Below are 20,015 nucleotides of genomic sequence, written 5' to 3' on the forward strand. Positions count from 1 at the left end.
AATATTTAGCCCCTTGAATTGGGTGTCATTCTAATTGTAGACTTGGGCTGGGCCAACGCCTCTTAGAAAGCAGGCCGATCTGAGGAGTTCACAAAAACAAACGGTTGGGGAAGGCGGCCTTCTGCACTGCCAGAGGGCTCCACAACCCACCAGGCAAGTACACTGCTGTCAGACGGTAAATACACATTTGCAAATGCCTCTATAATTGCTGGGACACAGTTTAGGCCTATTCATGCGGGGCCGGTTACTGAATGTTAATGGAGACGCTTACCCAACATCTGCTTTCAAGGTTGGAGCCAGATTTGTGCCATTTCCGTTTATGGGTATAAAGCAGCCGATCGGTCATTTTCCTCTGCCAGCACTCAGGAAAGGAAAACTCTGAAGCCGTGGGCAGTTGCCAGGCTGATCGATGAGTTTGGTGCGGCCATCACATTTTCAACTAGACCAGCATCTTCCTATAACAGGTTCGGCTTTCTGAAACTCTTGTAGCAGTCGGTCAGATAGGATAATTGCTGTCACGGACTTAAGGTTATGTTGCTTTATGCACTCGTCTCCCTGACCTCGTGCAGGATGGTTAACAGTACAGTTAAATGAAGAAATTCCCGCTGACTTGAAGGCACGAGGTACGGAAAGGCCCACGTAAGAAGCGCTGGGTCTCCAGGGATGCAGTGCAGAATGTCTGTCTTTTCGTCTGGGTCTTGTGCTCGAAGCCAGTGTTTTTCATCCTCTGAAGACAGAGAACATTATCTCTCCCGACTAGCGGGCATATGGGTCTCTGCAATTCCTTCAGTTCAGTTGCTCTGGATGATGACTGCTAAACCCATCAACACCCACGGGCATCTTGTACATGTCACAGAACCCATGTGTGAAAGGTCACATTATCCCAAATTCTAACTGCTGGCAACACTTCAAGTTTGGGTGAACATCCATCGAGCCTTTTTCAAGTGTTACGGTATATTAGGGTAATAGCTCTGCTCTAACAAAATGACCTCAAGTAACAGTGGCAGAAACGACAGAATTTTATTCTTCTCTCACGTAATAGGTCCAAGTGAACAGCACATAGGGTGACAGGTTGCTTTACTCTAAAGAGGCATTTAGAGATCCAAACTCCCACCCCCTTTGGGTTCTACCATCCCCCCCAGGCATTGTCCTCATTTGTATGGTCAAGGCTAGGCCGCAGGTAAATCTATGTTGAAGCTTCTCGAAAGGGTCCAAGGAAGCTGGCTTCTCTCTCCCAATTGGAGATGACCTGCAGGGTCAACTTTCACTCACATCCAGCCCACATTAAGTTCCAGAGCTTACATTTAACTGTAAGGAATCCTGGGTAATGCTGTTTCTTCTTGGGAGCTAGGAGCTTTGCTTCGACTCTACTGCCAGGGAGGAAAATGTGGATAGCTTCTGATGGCTGGCCAGAAGTTTCTAGTCATGTGGAACAACAGACAGAAAGGTATTACCTCCCACGAATAAAATAAATGCTACATGGTCATATAGTCAACAAATATTTATTAAGTGCCTACTATGTGCGAGATACATGTGTAGAAAAAAAATATTAACATACTGTGTTGTGAAATTATGCAACATCATGAACACATTTTTCCACTTTTGCAAAACCTTTCGCTCTCTTAGGTATTACAGGGCAAGTGGGAAAAAGGCAAGGTTTTTCCCCTTCATGTTGCAGGAGAAATTGTTGCACCTGTGTTTCCAACAGCTCGCATTATTGTTGTTCTTATGGATAAGCACACACAAACTCCTCTCAGTTATTCGGATGGTGGTCTCATAAGTCATAACATACTTGTAGCATGCTTCTTTAGTTTCAGGAAGATCTCTTCAGAGGATGAAATTAGATCATTGAGATTAAACTCCATTTCAAAGATGGGTTTTTCCCCCAGAATAATTAAGGCAAGGAACAGGGCAAATTTTGCAGTTATCCCATTGATTTGGTAAGTGACACCATCTTCAGGGTTTGTGTACTCAAAGCAATGAAAAAGAATGTGATGACCACAGCATGTCAGGTAGTTCTGGTGGTAGACGTGTGGATGCAGGAAATAGTCCAGAGGCACCAGGAACACACTCTTAACTTCGTCGGGATTAGGCTGGGCCTGGAAGTGGTGGTCTAGAAATCCGACAACTGGGGTTATCAGTGTGTCGCTCTAAAAGCAGAAAACAAAATACACAAATTAAGAAAACAGTCCAGTCAGTGATACAAGGTGGGGAGGGAAGGAGGAAAAATTTGCTCCAGACATGAGTAGTCATATCCCCTGTGAAATGGGGTTAGTCTCACCCCTCCTGAGGCAGTATCTGTGAGATGACTCTGAAAGTGTATTTTTGTGAACATACTGGTAAAATCTTTTGGAAGAGCAATCTGGCAATGTTATAAAAATGTGGTCCCTTTCCTTCGGCTCAGGTCATGATCCCAGTGTCCTGGGATCGAGTCCCACATCGGGCTCCTTGTTTGGCGGGGAGCCTGCTTCTCCCTCTGCCTCTGCCTGCCATTCTGTCTGCCTGTGCTCGCTCGCTCTCCTCTCTCTCTGACAAATAAATAAAATCTTTAAAAAAAAAAAATGTGGTCCCTTTGACCTAGCAATTGCATTTGAATAAATTTATCGGTATGATAAATTCTTACAAGTGAGAAAAGATACAAGACTAAAGCATTTCCTTAAAGATTTTATTTATTTCTCTGACAGAGAGAGTGTGAGCATACAAGCATGGGGAGCAGCAGAGGGAGAGGGAGAAGCAGGCTGTCCTCTAAGCAGGGAGCCCAACACGGGACCCTGGGATCATGACCTGAGCACGAAAGGCACACGATTAACTGAGCCACCCAGGTGCCCCTGGACTGAAGCATTATTTGCAACAGCCCCAGTCTAAAGTTAGCACTCCTCCACTGATGGACATTCAGGGTAGGTCGATTACAAGTGTATCTGTATGATGGGATACTCTGCAGCCCTCAAAATGAACGTGAGACACCTTTCCCTGTCAGTACAGACAAGGATGTACCACCTTATCAATAGAAAAGTGACATATTAACTGTGGCATACACCCAATTATGGGAAATTGCATTTATAATTATATATGAACTATTTTACATAACAGATGTTTATGGGGGGGCGGGGATTTCTATTTATAACCACAATTGCTTGCAAATGAATGCAGGGTGTTATTAAGTGACAGACCTGCTGGGACTCTCCGGGGAGGCCTGGGGTTTAGTGTAGGAGCTGCATAATAATAAGATAAAAGCTGCATAAGCTTGACGTGGAAAGGCAGAAGAATCTGGAATTCTGAGGGGGGCATACAGAAAGAAAGGGGCTGGGAAAAGCCAGGGCTGTACCTTGAGGCTGGGACAGGAGAGCAGGATAAACAGGTCTGTGGAAAATTCTCAAGGGAGTGACAGCTGAAGCATGTTTAAGAACAGTGATCACTCAGACCATTAACTGAATTAATGGTGAAAGTCAATGTCCAGACCAGGGGTGGAAGACGGGAGCATAGTCTTCAGCCATCCTTTGGGTGGGAAATCTGGGGTCCTAAGTGGCCCCAGGGCAGAAGCGGCGTTCCACCAATGGCAATCACCGCCTGGCCCTGGGTGAATGCTCAGCCTCTTGGGCCACAGGGCTCCCAGAAACGGTCTCTGGGAGATGGGGAACACTCGGATGCCAGTGATTTCTTAAGGAAGTGCTCTCAGGACAAAGCAGGACGTTGGGAGGAAGGCAGGCGAGGACCCTGCGGGGCATCTGGGGCAAAGTACACCACAGAGCTGGGCTGTCATGCCCCTCAGCACAGCCACTGGTGAAGGACTATCTGGCCAAGTGCGTTCTCAGGCCCTCCAGGCTCCCTGTGAGCAGGGAAGGGTGGAAAGCTGCAGGTGTGAGTTTTCAGAAACATAATTAAGAATATGAAAGGGACATTCTGGACAGAACTCGCAGTGTTGGTTCAGCATGCAGTTTGTGGCTGCTGTCACCATGAAGTGACCATAGCCTCTGGGGCGCTGGTCTAGGACCCAGCACCCTCTCCCTGCTTCTGCACGACAGCGTGACCCTGAAGGAGCTTTTAACAGTGGAAATCAGAGACCTGTGCAACCTGCTCAAGGTCAGCGCCAGCTAGTACTTGGCAGAAACCGGGATTCACCAGCCTGCTGCCCACACTCTAGAGCACGGTGCTTACAGGCTCTGAAGACACAAACATCGCCACATTTCAAAGAGATGACGCACCAGCCTCGCACATGGCTTACACGCTGCTGTGGAGAGCTCTCAGCTGAGGGCTTCCCGAGGGCTGAGCTGGGAGCACAAATTCATCCTCACTCTGTGGGCCAAACTGCGAGGCACGGGTGTGGACAAGCAACTTCGCGTGGCCAGTGCTGGCCCTTGGCCTCGCCTGTCAGAGTCTGAGGAAGTAACTGGTGGGGAAAAAAATCAAAGCCACAAAGGGAGAGAATGGTTTGAGACTGAAAGTTTCAGAAGGGAAGTCAGGCACGTTTAGCATGGTTCAAGTTTAGAGAAGTCGGAGAGGTTTTAGAAATCTGCGGATGAAAAGCAGGTCTGGACACACTGTTCCCAAAATACAGGTGTCTGTCTCCGAAGGAAAAAAGGATGCGGGATGCATGGCAGACATCGTGGGACCAAGGAAAGACCGGATTTCAGCCACTTGCTCAGTTGGGATCCCGTGGAGACTGGCTGTTGCCGTGGCCCCAGAGACGAGGAACACTTCAGGGCCCCTGGAAGAGGCCACATGCTTTTAGAAACATTCTCAGGAAAGGACACACCACTGAAAGGCACTGATATGTTTACAGGAATCGAAGCTTCAGAGGGAGCGAAGTGAACAAGAATGAATGGAAACGTATCGGCCATGTACAGAGGAGGAGGAGACCAGTCTCCTGAGGCCGTTGCAAAGAGCGGTACGTACACGTACGGCAAAGGGACGCCGGGGGTGGGCTTGGAGGCCCACCGCCCGCTAACCTGCAGGGCTAGCACAGGTGGCAAACAGCCAGAGCCCCTCAAGCTCTGACACCCAAAAACCTCTGCGGACATCGCCATGTTCCCCGGGGGACAAAATCAGCATGGGTTAAAAACCACTGGATTAGGTTCTGCTTTTAAGTAGTCGTCGAATCAATTACACTTTTGTAATTTTTTCTTGCACTAGATTTTTTAGTACATTTTGCACTACATTTAAAAGATCTGCAAAGTCCGAAGAACAAACCCACCCTCGCCAACACTTCCAAACACAGGATACCGTTCTTGAAAGCCTTTGTTCATTCTACCTTCTTGATAATGTGACTGGCATTATTGTATCAAGAGGAGGTCATTTTAGAAAGCTCCGGCTTCAGGAGTATCTGGCCCACCGAGATCTCCTGAAGACCAGACATTCTCCTGTGGAGACTGTTGTATTCTGCCCCTCACAGGCAGGACTCAGTAGCTCCCGGGTGCTTTGGAAATGGAGTTACTCTCACTGTGGGAACTTTCTACCATGAGGGTTCAGTTTGTCGACGGAGTTTTAAAATAAATCCTCCCAAATAGGCCAAGGGATTTGCAGAAGCTGAGCAGAGGGGTTCCCATTAGAAAACATAGTTGCCTAGGAAGTGACTGATACATTTCTTGTCCTAATCTCACGTTTTCTGCTCTCATTTAGGAAGCATTTATTTGAGAGGTCATTAGTTTCTTCCAAACTAAATCTCCCTTGAGTGGTGACCTTTCTGTTTTGAAAACGGACCTATTAAGATGGATGGCTCAGCATTACTGACCATGACAACACTGTGCCACCGAGACTGGGAGGCAAATGGAACATCAAGGATGGTGATAACCACTGGTTTTCTAATATTATGTATCAGTGGGACTCTCCTCTGGAAATGAAAATGTACCTGAAAGTCCAATGTATAAAACATACAGTTTATCCCTACTTCCAATATATGATTAGAGCACTGCCCTCTGTGGTATTATTCCCCCAAACTCAAAACCCTAGCTTAATCATGAGGAAAACATCAAATAAATCCAAATGGAGAGGCATTCTACAATATACGTGACCAGAGCACCTCAGAAGTGTCAAGGTCATGAGAATAAGGAAAGTTTAAGAAACTGTCACAGACCAGAGACTAAGGAGATATGACAACCAAATACAATATGGTATCCTTGATGTGATCCAGGACAGAAAGGAAGACATTAGTAGAAAAATTAGTAAAAGGCAAATAAAGTGTGGAGTTTGGGTAATAGCAGTGTACTAACATTGGTTTCTTAGTTGTGACAAGTAGACACCAGTGGCGTGAGATGTTAATGATAGGAAGAAATGGGTTTGGGTATATGAGAACTCTCCGTAGTATCTTTGCAACTTTTCTATAGATCTTTACCTATTCTAATATTGCAAGTTTACATTAAAAATTTTAAACCAATAAAATAATGCTGTTAACCAAGCACAAATTTACAACATTTACTCCTTCTAAAGTCAATTAATGCAAGTCATAAGCTCATGTGAAATAAGATCTGGCTATTATATCAGCCCCAGAATTCATTTTGTTGCTTTCGTGGTTTGTTTGTTTTTCATGTATGCATGCAATCAAGGAAATCCTGATTCATAGCAAAATGTAGTTACAAATAGTAATAGTTATTAGATAGCTTGCCTAGTGATCTCAGGGTACTGCTCAATTAATGTGATATGGAGAAGCTTGATTCTAAAATATGTATAAAAATGAGTACTCAAGACAAAAGTAAGGCACTGATGGCCTCCAAGAAGCTAAAATTTGGAACACGGCGTGCTCAAGTGTGTGATATTTTTTTCAAATGAGTTCTCAGAAGAAATGTATATTGGCAAAAAATAAATGTCAACTGAATCTTAAAGAATTCTGAAGCATCTACGGGGTTCTACAGAATCCAGTTTGAAAACCACTGATGGAGTTCAGTCCTTTCATTTCTGGATGGGGTAAGAGGGGCCCAGACGGGCAAAGGGGCTTGCTCAAGGCCACTTAGCTCACAAGGGGCAAAACCCACATAAGAGCGAGGCTCTTGAGTTCGTGGACAGCACTGTCTTGCTTGGCCACATGTGGAATGCTAATGATTACAGGTCCATTGGGTGGCCATGAGAGCGGAAGCAAGCCAGGTCCACTCTAGCACTTACGTCAAGCAGATATGGCACCAGGCAGCAGACAGTCTCCACTTGATGAGGATGTAGCCCTACTTCCTCCTGGGCTTCCCGGAGCGCCGTGGCCACATCATCCATATCTGCGGGTTCAGACTTGCCTCCAGGGAAGCAAACTTCTCCAGGTGACCTTCGTAGCTGGATATCAAAAAGAACAGAGCTTCCATTTGGGATTCCAGTTCTGGCACCACGCCCTTGTTCAGTAAGTAGTTACTGAACTTCAGTTTTGTGCCAGACACCACTCCCACCCGGGTGGTAATAAGAGGCGGGGAGTAAGACCCCCCCAAATTTTTTACTTGAATCCTTTTAAAAGATGACTTTTGAGAACTTCCTTCACTTGTAATTTTTCTCTACTTGCCCCTAAAAGATGCCATATGCATGAAAACGTATCTACACTGATGGGAGAATAAAGCCAAAAGGAAGTAGAATAAAAAGGGCAATGTTATCAGTAGACAGCCTTGACTGAGGGCTTACCCTGCTCTGGACATGCCGCTTCACAAGTTTTTCCACTGAGCCCTCAGAACAGGGCCACATGCTGGTATTTTTTTAAAAGTATTTTTTTAGTTGAGGTGAAATTTACATAATCTAAAATGAACCATTTTATTTATTTTTTATTTTTTAGAGAGGGAGAGAGAAAGTGAGTGGGGATGGGGGGTGGGAGGCAGAGGGAGAAAGAGAATATGAAGCCCACTCTGCTGAGTGTGGAGCCCGACGTGGGCTCGATCTCAGGACCCTGCGATCACCCGGGCTAACTTGGCTCTAGGTTCCAGAGCTGGTGGGAGAGCCCACAATGAAGCAGAAGGGAGTGAGGACAGGTGCCCCTTCCCCATTTACTGGGAGGAAACCCATGAACCCTACTTGTATGACTTCAGGGAGAGGTATAGCTCCAGCAACACCTGGGAAGGAATTTCTTTAGATAGGTGTTGAGATTTAAATATTCTTTTTTTGTTTTTAATGTGATCTTTGCACACCAGAGTTTATGGTCTAAGATGATTCTCACATAATGCATGGGTGAAAAAGTAACCAGAAATCCATTTCAGTCTTGCCTCAGTTGTCTACATTATTGTTTGTCTGATAGTTTGAAAAATAACACTGACGTCCTTCTCTGCTCTTTGGCAGAGCTGAGAACAGACCCAGGTCCCCTGGTTTCCTGTTAGGTTATCTCTTGTTGGAACCTGGATTTTCTTATTTCCTGTGTTTATGTGACTGTTGCCTGACCCAAACCCAGAAGAACCCAAACCCACAAAACTTGAGCTGATTCCTTGGCTTTCTTTTCCCCGCTCAGGGGATACTGTTTACTGATGTTCTGCTTCGAAAGCCATGCTCTTATGGCCCATTTTCATTTTTGTACTTGGATAACTTTAAAGTTACTGGTTCCCCAGCCTTTCCTCAGAAGCACCTCAACAGCAAAGGAGAATGACTATATCCAGGGGTGTACCCAAGGGAACTCCATTCCCAGCCCAACATTTCTTTAAAAGTAGAATGGTTTCTCTGAAAACCTAGGCCTTGTCTGCTAATGGCAATACTGAGGGCAGCTGAAACTGACCAGAATCCTTGCCAAGTGCTGGGGTGGTTTAGGCGCTTTCCATTTGTTTCCCTGGGAAATCCTCACAGTAGCCCTACAAAGCAAGCAGCAGTGTTCTGTCCGACCTCTGCAAGTAAAGACTGTAGCACAGAGAAGTAACTAGGACAAAGTCACAGAACTGGCGAGGAGAGAGCCTGCATTCAAACATGGGCAGCCAGCTTCAGTGCCCAGGCTGTTAATTTCTGTGCTCTAGAATTTCCACATTGTACCTGGGGTGGGAAGCTTAAAGAGTGGCTGTTGGCAGTGGCACTGTACCCCTCAGGGACATCTGGGGAAGCCTGTGGTTGTCACAAAGGAGTGTGGGTGTCTGTATTATTGGCCCCTAGTGCCTATAGCCCACGGATGATCCTAAACATTGCACAATGCACAGAACAGCTCCCTCGGCAGAGTCACCCAGCCCAAAGGCCAGTAGCACCAAGATTAAAAAACCCTGGTCTAAAAGTATTTCAAATTACTTGCTAGCTAAATTACTTATCTTTCTAAAACTTCTCCCCAAAAATGTCATGTTACCCTGTGGCTTCTTGGGCCCCTGAACACAATCTTGAAAGTTCACTTAAGAATCCACAGCCCCAAAATGTGTGCAAGTGGCAAATAATTTTTGTGAGGTTTTCAAATGTCCTGGAACTTGAATGGCAGGAGCTTTTTGGTTACCTACCTTCTCCGACCGGAGGGTGAACAACAGTTGGAGTTTTCCTTCTTTGGCCAACAATGGTAAAAGGACAGAATATTTGTTAGACGACAAGTGAGAATATTTCGTTCCAACATCATGCTTTTTTAAGCGGGCCTTAGCATCATCTATCAAACTTTTTCTAAAATGGAAACAAACCAAACATTTTAGTAACCAGAGTTAGGATAAAAAACTCCTAGTCCTGCCTATGTTTCTGTTTCACTGTGTGTCTTGGAGCTTACCATTTCTGACTCTCACTGTATTTTTTTTAATAGCACAGCAGAAATGATAACACCCAAATCACATGACTGTTGGCAAGATAAAATGAGCAAAAAAGTACTAAGGAGACAGTTTAGTACACAAGGGCACTTTGAAACTTAAGTAGAAATTATGCTAATATACTCTTTCAACGATGCAAGAGTTCAATGTTAATTCTTAAGTATATTCAAGTAAGACAGGTTTGGTAAACAAGTCACTGTAAGGTTAGACAACTGTCAGGTAAAAGACTTTTTCTTAACCTGGCCCTTAGGTTATCAAACCCTTATGTCTTCAACTGCCTTATAACAGTGGTTCCCAAACTTTAGTGGCAACAGATTCTCCCAGAGGGCTGGGCCCACCCCAAAACTGTGGCTCAGTAAGTTTGGGGTGGGGCCTGGAAGTTAGCATCAAACTCCCAAGCAATGGTGATGGTGATGTTGTGAACCAGGGGAACCCACTTTGAAGACCATCACTGATAATGTGCAAGTATCTGGATTCATAATAAGCACATTGGGTGCCCTGAATACATGATGGTGAATGTGTTGGTCCTTCTGACTGGTGTATTTGGTTGCTGGTTTGTGTAGTAGTTTAAATAGAGTTCCCCCCAAATTCATGTCACCCAGAAGACTCATAACGTGACTGTATTTGGAAATAGTATCTCCGCAGATGTAGTTATGGATCTTGAGATTAAATCATCCTGGGCTCTAAATGCAGTGATTGGCGTCCTTGTAAAAGGAGAGAAAACACACACACAGGGAAGAAGGCAATGTGAAGACACAGGCAGAGAGAGGAGTGATGTTACCTCGAGCTCAGCAACATCAACACCCATCAGAACTGCCAACGGGCAGGAAGGTCCAGACATCCAGCCTCACAACTATAGGAGAATAACTTCTGTTGTTTTAATCCATCACATTTGTGGTACATTGTTAGGGCAGCCCTAGAAACTAACAGTTCGGTTTTCATTTTTCTGGGGGAAAGGCAGTCTTGCATCATGAGCGAAATCAGAAATTTAAGTCAGGCAGAACTGGTTTTCAGATGCTTAGGAAGAACCTCTCAGAGCCTTGCTTTCCTCATCTGTGACACGCTTGGAGCTATTTGTGAGCATGTGATGACACTGTTAACATACTGTGACTGGCACTCGCCAGGGCCCAACGAATGGTAACCACTGTCATCAGTGTCTCAGGCATTAGATGGGCAGTGGTTTGCGGGAGGTGCTGCTACCCTGTGCCTCTGTCTGCGTGGCGGGTTGCTCCTTTAAACTGGGTGGGTGACAGCAGTGGATTTCAAAAAAACGACCAAATACCTAAAAAGAACCACAGCATGCTGGCACTGGAGTGGATGCCGGGGTGCATCCCATGAGCACCGGCCTGCGTTCAGAAAACCAGCCCAGTTTGCTCCGGGCCGACTGAGTGTGACTTTTAAGAGGCCCCCAGAACTGGCCGGAGGGACCAGCAGTAGCAAAAGTCTGCAAAAACGTGCCTGTCCATATTTGGGGCTGGTCCTTGGAATAACCACCACGAAAACACGATGGCAGCAGCCACCCTGTTCTAAGCACGCGCGCATCCAGCGCACTTCCCACGCTTTTCTCCTTCTAGCCTCACTACAGCCCGGCGAGGCGAGGACTCGATCCTGGCCAGGCACGGAGAGGGTAGCAACTGAGAGACCCAAGGTCACCTCTGCAAGTGGCCACTGGGGCCTTGAACCCGGAGCTGCCTGGTGCAGCCTTGTGGTTTCTGGGGGTCAAACTCCAGAGAAGCTCTGGGCTGAAGAGGGAAGGCAGTTGGGCAGGGGGACACGCTCTGCCCGCGGGGAGGGGGCGCGAACCTATGAAGCTGGGTGTGAGCCCGTGGGGCCGAAGCTCGGCCGCGCCGGGCCCGCGAGCAGCCAAGTAGGCTAAGCGCCCGAGCGCAGGCTCTGCAGGTAGGCAGGTGGACTCGGCAAGAACAGACTCCGGCACCGCCGTCAAGGCCAGGCCAGGCCCTGCTCGGAGCGCCAAGGGCGGGGGAGGCTTTACCTGAGCCTCTCCGGGGATGCACAGAGTCGTGACATCTAGGAGAAAGTTTGTTTCCCGACGGAGACGCCGCGGAAGCCCTCAGCTGGGCGGGCATGCGCAGAGCAGCAGCGGCCTCGGGCTGGGGGAGAGGCGGGGCCTAGAAGGTGGGGCCTAGGAGGCGGGGGTTGAGGCGGGGCCTAGGGCCTTAAGGGAGGGGCGGGACGGAGGGAGGGAGGGGCTTAGGGCTGGGAGGTTTGGGGTTGGCCAACACGGTTTCTGCTCAGCCGCTTAATCTTTCTCTGAAGGAGAAGCGAATGAGGAGTTCTAAGGGTGATCGTTGTAAAAAAAGGGAAGGGGGAAAAACGCACAAATGCAGTGCTGGTGGTTTGAGAGGATTCTGATACCCGCATTCACTGTCTCTAGGAGGTTAAGTTGGTTCAACTTTTCTGAGCAGCAGTTCACTGAGCGCCTACTATGTGCTAGCACGATGGGGATCCCACAGCGAGCCAAAAGACCGGTGGCGCCTACAGACAAGTGGGAGAGAGAGTGAGGGAGATGGATCACACAATTGCATAGATAAAGCAGAGACCTTTAATCCTTGAAGAGCATATGAGGGAGAAACGCTGGTGAAGCCGGTCAGAGAGGGCTTATCAGAGAAGGTGGAAATGGGGTGGACCTGGAAATCAGCTGTGCACCAGGTGTGGTACTCGGACCAGAGCGTGAGCATCAATTACCTGGGCGCTGTTAAAAAATGTACATTCTGGGGACACCCCCCCCCCCCCAGAGCTGCTGGGTCAGAAACTGGGGGTAAGCCTCAGCAGTCTGGGCTGTAAGCGGAGCGTGATCATCAGAGAGCTACTGCAAGGTATGTGGGGAAAGTAAGTAAGGGAAAGAGGCAGGGGAGAGGATTCCAGGAAGAGAACAAGTCTGTGCAAAGACCCCAGAAGTGGTTAGGAAAGAGTGAGTGGGAAGAAGCCTGGTTTGAGCTGACACTTGTAAGACACCAGACATCAGGGAATTAAAGCCAGGCTGACTTCTCCATCAGGCAGAGGCACAGGAGGTACGACGCCTGGGGCCCACAGGAACTTTGGGGTCTCACAAAAATGTTTCAATTTATATTCTTTTAAAATCAGAAGGAGAGGGGCACCTGCATGGCTCCTAAGTGTCTGCCTTGGGCTCAGGTGGTGATCTTGGAGTCCTGGAATGGAGGACCTAGTCGGGCTCCCTGCTCAGCGGGGAGTCTGCTTCTCCCTCTCCTTCTGCCCCTGCACACCTCCTGCCCTGCTCATGCTCACTCCCTCTCAAATAAATAAATAAATGAATAATCTTTAAAAGCAGCAGAAGAAAATGAGTATAATGATAAGCAATATGAAATAATGAATGCAGCCTGGGTTATATCCTTCCTTATACCAGTGCAGTCATAAAATATAATTATTTTGTTTCATTTAAGGAGGAAGGGGTCCTCAAAAACAAAATTGCCCAGAGCCCCATGAAAGTCACAGGGTGGTCTTTGGTCGTGGAACAGTTGAGCCACAGTTCCTAAGATCTTGAAACCCACTCAGCTCAGCTCAGATGTTCTACTGGCCAGTCCTTGCCGAGGCTGGAAGAACTCAAATTGAAAACTTGATGACATCCAAATGACAATGTTGATGGCACTTTCACCCACCTTGGTGACTTAATCTGAGCAACCACACGATGTAGAGTTATTTCCATAGAGCCATTACCATCCTCACTTTCCAGATTAGGCAATACAAACGTGTCTTAAATAATGTCACATGGCTACGGTTCAAGGTTAGCTGGTTCTGACCTTTGTGTTCTTTTATTTTGACACTGCTTCCCAGAGGCAACTGACCTGTGAATTTTTGGCTCTGGTTGTGAGTGAGGAGGTTAATTAAACCTCTCATCGCATATCCACTGTGTACCAGCTGTGGGCTAGCCATGTCTAAGATGGGGCCCCGTGACCTCTAAGGCCTCCCGGTCTATTGGGGGTGGTAATAAACATGAGCCTCAGCTCTCATAATTCAGTGTGTTCTCAGCTCTGGATGAGAAGGGATGCGAATGTGGTTCAGAAGATTAAGGTGAGGGCTGAAAATCATTGTCTGAGGCTTTTCTTTGCTCTTCTTTTTAGACCCCCTTTGATTGAATCTTCATTTTGTTGGTGAGCGAAATGAGGCTCAAAATGGCTGAGTGTCTGGCTCATGTTCAGACAGAAGCTGGCTTTTGACCCCACCCACTGAGCTGCAGCTGGAGCTGTAGTGGAGTCCCAAAGATACGTGGGATTTCAAGAGCACAAGGTGGGAAGCTGACATTCTGGGCAGAGGGAACGGTGGAAGCCAAGCTTAGGTGAAGAGTCCTGTTCCAAGCGTAAGGCAGGGTAGCAGAGCTGGAACAAGAAGGGATGCTCTGCAGAGTAGAGCTCTGGGAAGAGAGAAAAAGGCTTTGGAAGCCAAAGCAAAATGGAAGTTGAACTTCTTGAAGAGAAAGGAGTATCAGAGCAGGGGTTTCCAGAAAATCTCCGTGGAAGCTGGGTGAGGAAGGATTGAAAGTGGGGAGAGACCAGAGGTGATCAGAGGGGTGTCCCAAAAGTCTGGGCCCAAGGTGCAGAAAAAGATGCTTTAAACTTTCGGGAAAATTCACACACTCCCCAGATCAGAAAGTCAGAGTGTGGCAGGGGTTTGGGTCACTTTAATGCATAACGCGGCATCCCAAGATGCTCTGCTGTATGCCAAGGCTATACATACAGCGTCTTCTTTCAAGATCAGAAATTCTGCTGTAAAAATACTTTTGCAAGACTGGAAGCCACAGCACAGGGAACATGGCAAGGTGAAATGCATCATAATAAGATTATATATGTATGGGTGTGTGTCTGTCTCTGCACCTGCAAAACAACACAGGCTTCAAGGTTAATCGGCATCGTGTTTTAGGGCAAATGTCTTGTCTCTGTAGTGTTTGCACACAGATTTGTTGGCAGTGACATAGTTCTGGAAAAATGTGTCGAAGAGAGGCAAAGCTGTGACGAGGTCCTGGCCAGCCTGCAAAGCTCACACCTCCCTGGTGCAGTTCCATCAAAGAAGCACATCGCAGGCGTGGGGGGTCGGGGGGACCTTATCTGCAGTCCACCCACCTGGAAGCTTTATTTGAGCAGTACCTCATGGCCAGCAGGGGTGGCACAGAGATAAGAAAATACCAATCAGCCTTCAGGAGCAAAGGATGTCTGGGGAAAAGACCTACAACAAACAATTAGCTTTAATGCCAGATAAGTGCTTTAATCCAGAAAAAGGACCAAATGCTCTGGGGAGTGAGGAGCAGCACCGAACAATGAATTCTGCCTGGACGTAGGCAGTGGGGTCTAGGTAGGCTGTGGAGAGCCGGTAAGATCCTAGGGAACACTTAGCACTGAGCATTATTTTCCGAGGCAATCCGAGTTTCCTCTTCTCCTTCTTCAGTTTGCAGGAAGGGCCCCAAATTCTTAGAAGCAGACACTTCCCCCTCTCCCTCTGCCAGCTCCCAGGCCCATCCTCCATCAACTCTCCCCTACCCCCACATCCGACTGAGTTAAGGAGCCACAGCCTTCCCCCCTTTTTGGGAGAGGGAGTTGAGGGAGTTCTTTGAGGACTAGGTTTATTTTTTTTTTTAATTTTTAATTTTTTAAAAGATTTTATTCATTTATTTGATAGAGATCACAAGTAGGCAGAGAGACAGGCAGAGAGAGGGGGAGGGAAGCAGGCTCCCCACTGAGCAGAGAGCCTGATGCGGGGCTCGATTCTAGGACCCTGAGATCGTGACCTGAGCTGAAGGCAGAGGCTTTAACCCACTGAGCCACCCAGGTGCCCCGAGGACTAGGTTTAAAGAGGAACTTCTCTAAGGGTCAGGGGTCCTCAGCATCAGAATCATCTGGGGGCAAGGATGCTGCACGGACAGCTCAGTGTCCCAAACCCCACCCCACAGGTACTTACCTCAGGGTGAAACTCACGTTGGAACATGCATTTCTGAGCAAGCTGCTAGGTGATTCTGCTGTGAAGCCTGAGGACACTGGTTTAAGGTTTCCCAAAGGAGATGTTTGACCTTGAGAATCAAAGCCACCTCCTTCCAGCACTTGCTAATACGGCAGCCTCAGAAGGAAGGGCAGAGGGTGGTCCCCCTGCCAGCAACTATAATTCTTGGTACCATTGGAACACTCTTCCTTTCTGGTCTTGGGTGTTGACAGTTGAGGCAGATCCGTCTCAGGAGAGGCTCCAGGGAAGCCGAGTGGATCATTTAGTAGACGGTAGGCTGGGCTGGACGGATTCCTACATGATGCGGCCCTTGATGTTTTTTCTTTTTTTTTAAAGGCCTGTTAGTTCAGTACACTCTCGGGTCAAGTGCCCATTCTTGGCTAGGCAGGGAGCTGGGTGTTAGAGATACGGAGACACACAGAAGTTGGTCTTTGCTCTGGAGGGTTTGGCGTCAGATACGGCAGTGAGTAGTTTTGGTGTGAGCAAGAATCTCCTGGAGCTGATTAAACATGTAGGTTCTGGGGTTGTGGCCTCAGGGATACGGACTCAGCTGGGGCCTGAGCATCCCCATTTGTGTCCTGACCTTTGGGTAATTGTGGTATAAGTGTATGCTTCGAAGCGAGGAGAAATGGAACTTGAATCTTAAAATAAAATAAAATAAGACAGTAAAATAAAATAAAATAAAAGTGGAAATCAGCCCAGCCCAGGAAGTCTGGGTAGGCATTTGAGCCACGAAGTCAGTTGCCTGAGACAGCCCTTGATTTTTGGCAGCGGGTGTAGACTAGGAATTAAAGGTTAAGTAGGGATTACAGGGAAATGCTATTAGTACTGCCCTAGATTACAAAAACATAAATTGCTGAGAATTTATTTCCAAGCACCGCAAATGTGATTTTTCAAAGTAATTCATGGTGTTTTCATCCACCTTTAATTTTCATTGTGTTACAATAAAACAGATATATACTTGCATATTAAAATGGGTTAAAGTTCTGCGTTTCGATGAGCCAGGCTAGCAAAAAAAAAAAAACAAAAAACCCACGAAAACTGTTGGGCATGCATCATTCATTTGTTTTATACCATTGTTGGTTCTCATTTTTGTGCCCCTTTAGAAATGAGATAAAGATTAGTTATGTTTGATTCCTTTACTGTCATGTAATCTTTGTGTAATGGAACCATCAAGTAGGTTTAATTACCAGTAGCAACTGTGCTGGGAAATTTGTAATCTGAATGAAGGCTCCGTCTCAGATGCAGGGAATGGCGTGACCGTGCCACACAAGGAGGAGCAGTCTGGTCCCAATTAGCTTGTGAATTAGTTGTGAAATTGGCTTAAGATTTTTCCAGCGTGTGCGGGAAGCTCTGTCTGTGGAGGGACCACAGACTCTGCTCCACTGGGAATTCACCCTCCGTGTCCTCACAACTCAACCCTGGGCCACCAAGAACTCACCACTCAACCCTGGCTCAAGTCTCTTGCCTTTACAAGTGTGTGTGGCGGGGGGAGGCAGAAACTCAGGTCCCTCCCCAAATCCGGATGCCATCACTCAGCCATCTTGATGCCTTATCCAACCCATTCTTGACACCGCAGCAGAAACCACACTATCTGCACTCTGCTCTCGGGAACAATACTCTCCCTGGCAGGCAGCCTCTCCTGGTGTAACTGGTATACACTGGTGGGTGGGCAGACAGATGGACAAGCCCTTTGAGAAGATGCCGCCAATTTGCTGTTTGCCTCTGGTTTCCTGTTTGTCCCATGGTTGGCTGTCTTAAAATTGCCCCAGAATAGTGTCATTGGGGACGGAGGGTGCTGGTCATTGCTTGAGGTCTTCGGTGGAAGACCTCAGAAAAGGACACAGGCTGTTTTGGAGCAATTTCAAGGGTCTGGTAGTAGAGGGTTATGCTTCCAGCGGCGCTGTCCGGTAGAACTTTCCGCAGTGAGGGAAATAATCTTTGTGTTCTCCAATGCAGTGGCCGCCAACCAGATGTGTGTGAGTCCTTGGTGTGCCTGAAGAACCAAAGTATTTTTTTTAATATTTTATTTATTTATTTGAGAGGGAGAGAGAGAGAGAGAGAGAGAGCATGAGAGGGGAGAAAGTCAGAGGGAGAAGCAGACTCCCCATGGAGCTGGGAGCCCAATTCGCAGCTCGATCCTGGTACTTCAGGATTATGACCTGAGCCGAAGGCAGTGGCCCAACCAGCTGAGCCACCCAGGCACCCAAGAACTAAAATATATTTTTAAAAGAATTTATTTATCTATTTGACACAGAGAGAGAGATCATAAGTAGGCAGAGAGGCAGAGAGACAGTAGGGGGAAGCAGGCTCCCCGCTGAGCAGAAAGCCCGATGCGGGGCTCGATCCCAGGACCCTGGGATCATGACCTGGGCTGAAGGCAGAGGCTTAACCCACTGAGCCACCCAGACACCCCTTATTTTTTTTTAAAGAATTTATTTATCTATTTGACAGAGAGAGAGATCACAAGTAGGCAGAGAGGCAGGAAGAGAGACAGTAGGGGGAATAAAATATTTTAAATTGTATTTACTTTCAGGTAATTTAAATAGCCACGTGTGTCTAGTGGCCAGCAGTTAGCACAGTCTGAGGGTCGTAGTTTCTGAGTTTCCAGTCATCTTGCAACCTTCTTGGAAATATCAGCTCGAGTACCTAATGTCTAGTTAAACACATGCTTTGGGGAAAATTCTTAGAAGTTTCTTCCTGGAGTATTTTTGGGGGCTGGAGCCCAGAAGCAGGCATCCTTATTCTTTTCTTCCACAACAACAACAAATGTGAGCTCACATTCCCCCCCAGCGGACACCACAACCGGCTCCTGTCCTTGCTCCTATCACATCAGTGAGGATTTGCATCAGGCCTCTAGATTTACCCAAGACAAAAATCTGTTAGCAATGAAAGTGCTTATTTGTTGATGCCTTCTTCTCCATGGCGTGAGCTGTGTTGTCATGTGTCATACCTGTTGTTAAATCAGGTGTCATACCTGTCGTTAAAGACAGGTTCGTTCGTTCTGGGGGGCCCTAGGTGGTTCAGTTACTTAAGCATCTGCCTTTAGCTCAGGTAGTGATCCCAGGGTCATCAAGGAGCCTGCTTCCCCCTTTCCCTCTCCCTCTGCCCCTCCCCACTCATGTTCCTTCTCTCTCTCAGTCTCAAATAAATGAGTAAAATCTTTGAAAAAAAAAATTTGATGTTTTAGGGGCGCCTGGGTGGCTCAGTGGGTTAAAGCCTCTGCCCTCAGCTTGGGTCGTGATCCCAGGATCCTGGGATCGAGCCCCGCATGGGACTCCCTGCTCAGTGGGGAGTCTGCTTTCCTCTCTCTCTCTCTCTCTGCCTGCCTGTCTGCCTACTTGTGCTCTCTCTCTCTGTCAAATAAATTAAAAAAAAAATTTGATGTTTTAGAAGGGGAAATATGGTATTTACCATAGTGGGATCCAAGCAAACATAGGCCCGTCAAGTGCTCTGTGGGAGAGCGCCACGGTCAGATATGTTTGGGAAAAGCTATAGGCGACCCTCCTCTTGCAGATTTATGATCTGTATTAACATGGCAAAGTTTCCAAAAAGTACAGCTGTAAAGAAGTCTCCTTTCTTTTGCTTATGCCAGCTTTTCTCTGAAGTATTTGGCCTCAGAGTTCCTTTTGCCCCATGATACCCGCTAGCACTGAATGGAACTAGTGTTTTGCTGAAGGCAAGCTGGGCAGGGGTGTAGGAGAAGGATGGATTATTTCCTCCTGGGGATAAAGGAGATCTTCATGGGGAATCCTGATCTGCTGCCCCAAATACTGCCTAAAACACCCCCATTCCTTTTTCCCTTAACCTACTTTATTTCTCTTCAAAGCACTCATCACTGGATGATATCATATATGTTAATTTTGCATGATTCCCTGCCTCTCCCCACTAAAACCTTAGCTCTGGGAGACAGGAAGCAATGCGTCTTCTCCCCACCACTGTTGCTGCAGGACCCAGATAGCAATACATAGTTTTGGCTAAATGTGGAATGAAGAAAACATTTCAACTGGGCTCTGAAGGAAGGAGAATTTATTTTTAAGGTTTTATTTATTATTTATTTGAGAGAGAGAGAGAGAGCAAGCGGGGGGCCAGAGGCAGAGGGAGAAGCGACTCTTCAGGGAGCAGAGACCATAATGCGGGTTCAGTCCCAGGACCCCGAGACCACAACCTGAGCCGAAGGCAGACATTCAACTGACTGAGCCACCCAGGCACCCCCAGGACAGGAGGATTTTGATGGCTTTGGTGATGGAGACAATCACTCTAGGAGGAAGGAGACCACAGAGAATAAAGCTCTCGGAGGGTTGTGGAGAAGCTGGCTTTCTTTGAAGACAAGGGGGAGGCCAGTGGTGAGAGAAAGCCCTTCAAGGTACAGAGGCAGCCAGTGTGGGAGCGAGAGAGACGGGA

The 20,015-nt window shown here is 47.3% G+C and overlaps 1 protein-coding gene across 1 annotated transcript; it reads right to left on the reverse strand.

The window, feature by feature from the left end:
* Window positions 1-1,486: 1,486 nt before the first annotated feature.
* Window positions 1,487-11,763, reverse strand: NUDT7 (nudix hydrolase 7). The gene is made up of 4 exons (XM_047712206.1): window positions 11,638-11,763; window positions 9,354-9,507; window positions 7,093-7,251; window positions 1,487-2,150 (listed from the first exon to the last, which is right to left on the reverse strand). Exons 1-4 carry the CDS (start codon window positions 11,670-11,672, stop codon window positions 1,782-1,784), a joined length of 717 nt encoding a protein of 238 aa, XP_047568162.1. The 5' UTR covers window positions 11,673-11,763; the 3' UTR covers window positions 1,487-1,781.
* Between the last annotated feature and the right edge of the window lie 8,252 nt (window positions 11,764-20,015).

Source organism: Lutra lutra, chromosome 17 (genome assembly GCF_902655055.1).
Source record: "Lutra lutra chromosome 17, mLutLut1.2, whole genome shotgun sequence".
NCBI classification, from domain to species: domain Eukaryota; kingdom Metazoa; phylum Chordata; class Mammalia; order Carnivora; family Mustelidae; genus Lutra; species Lutra lutra.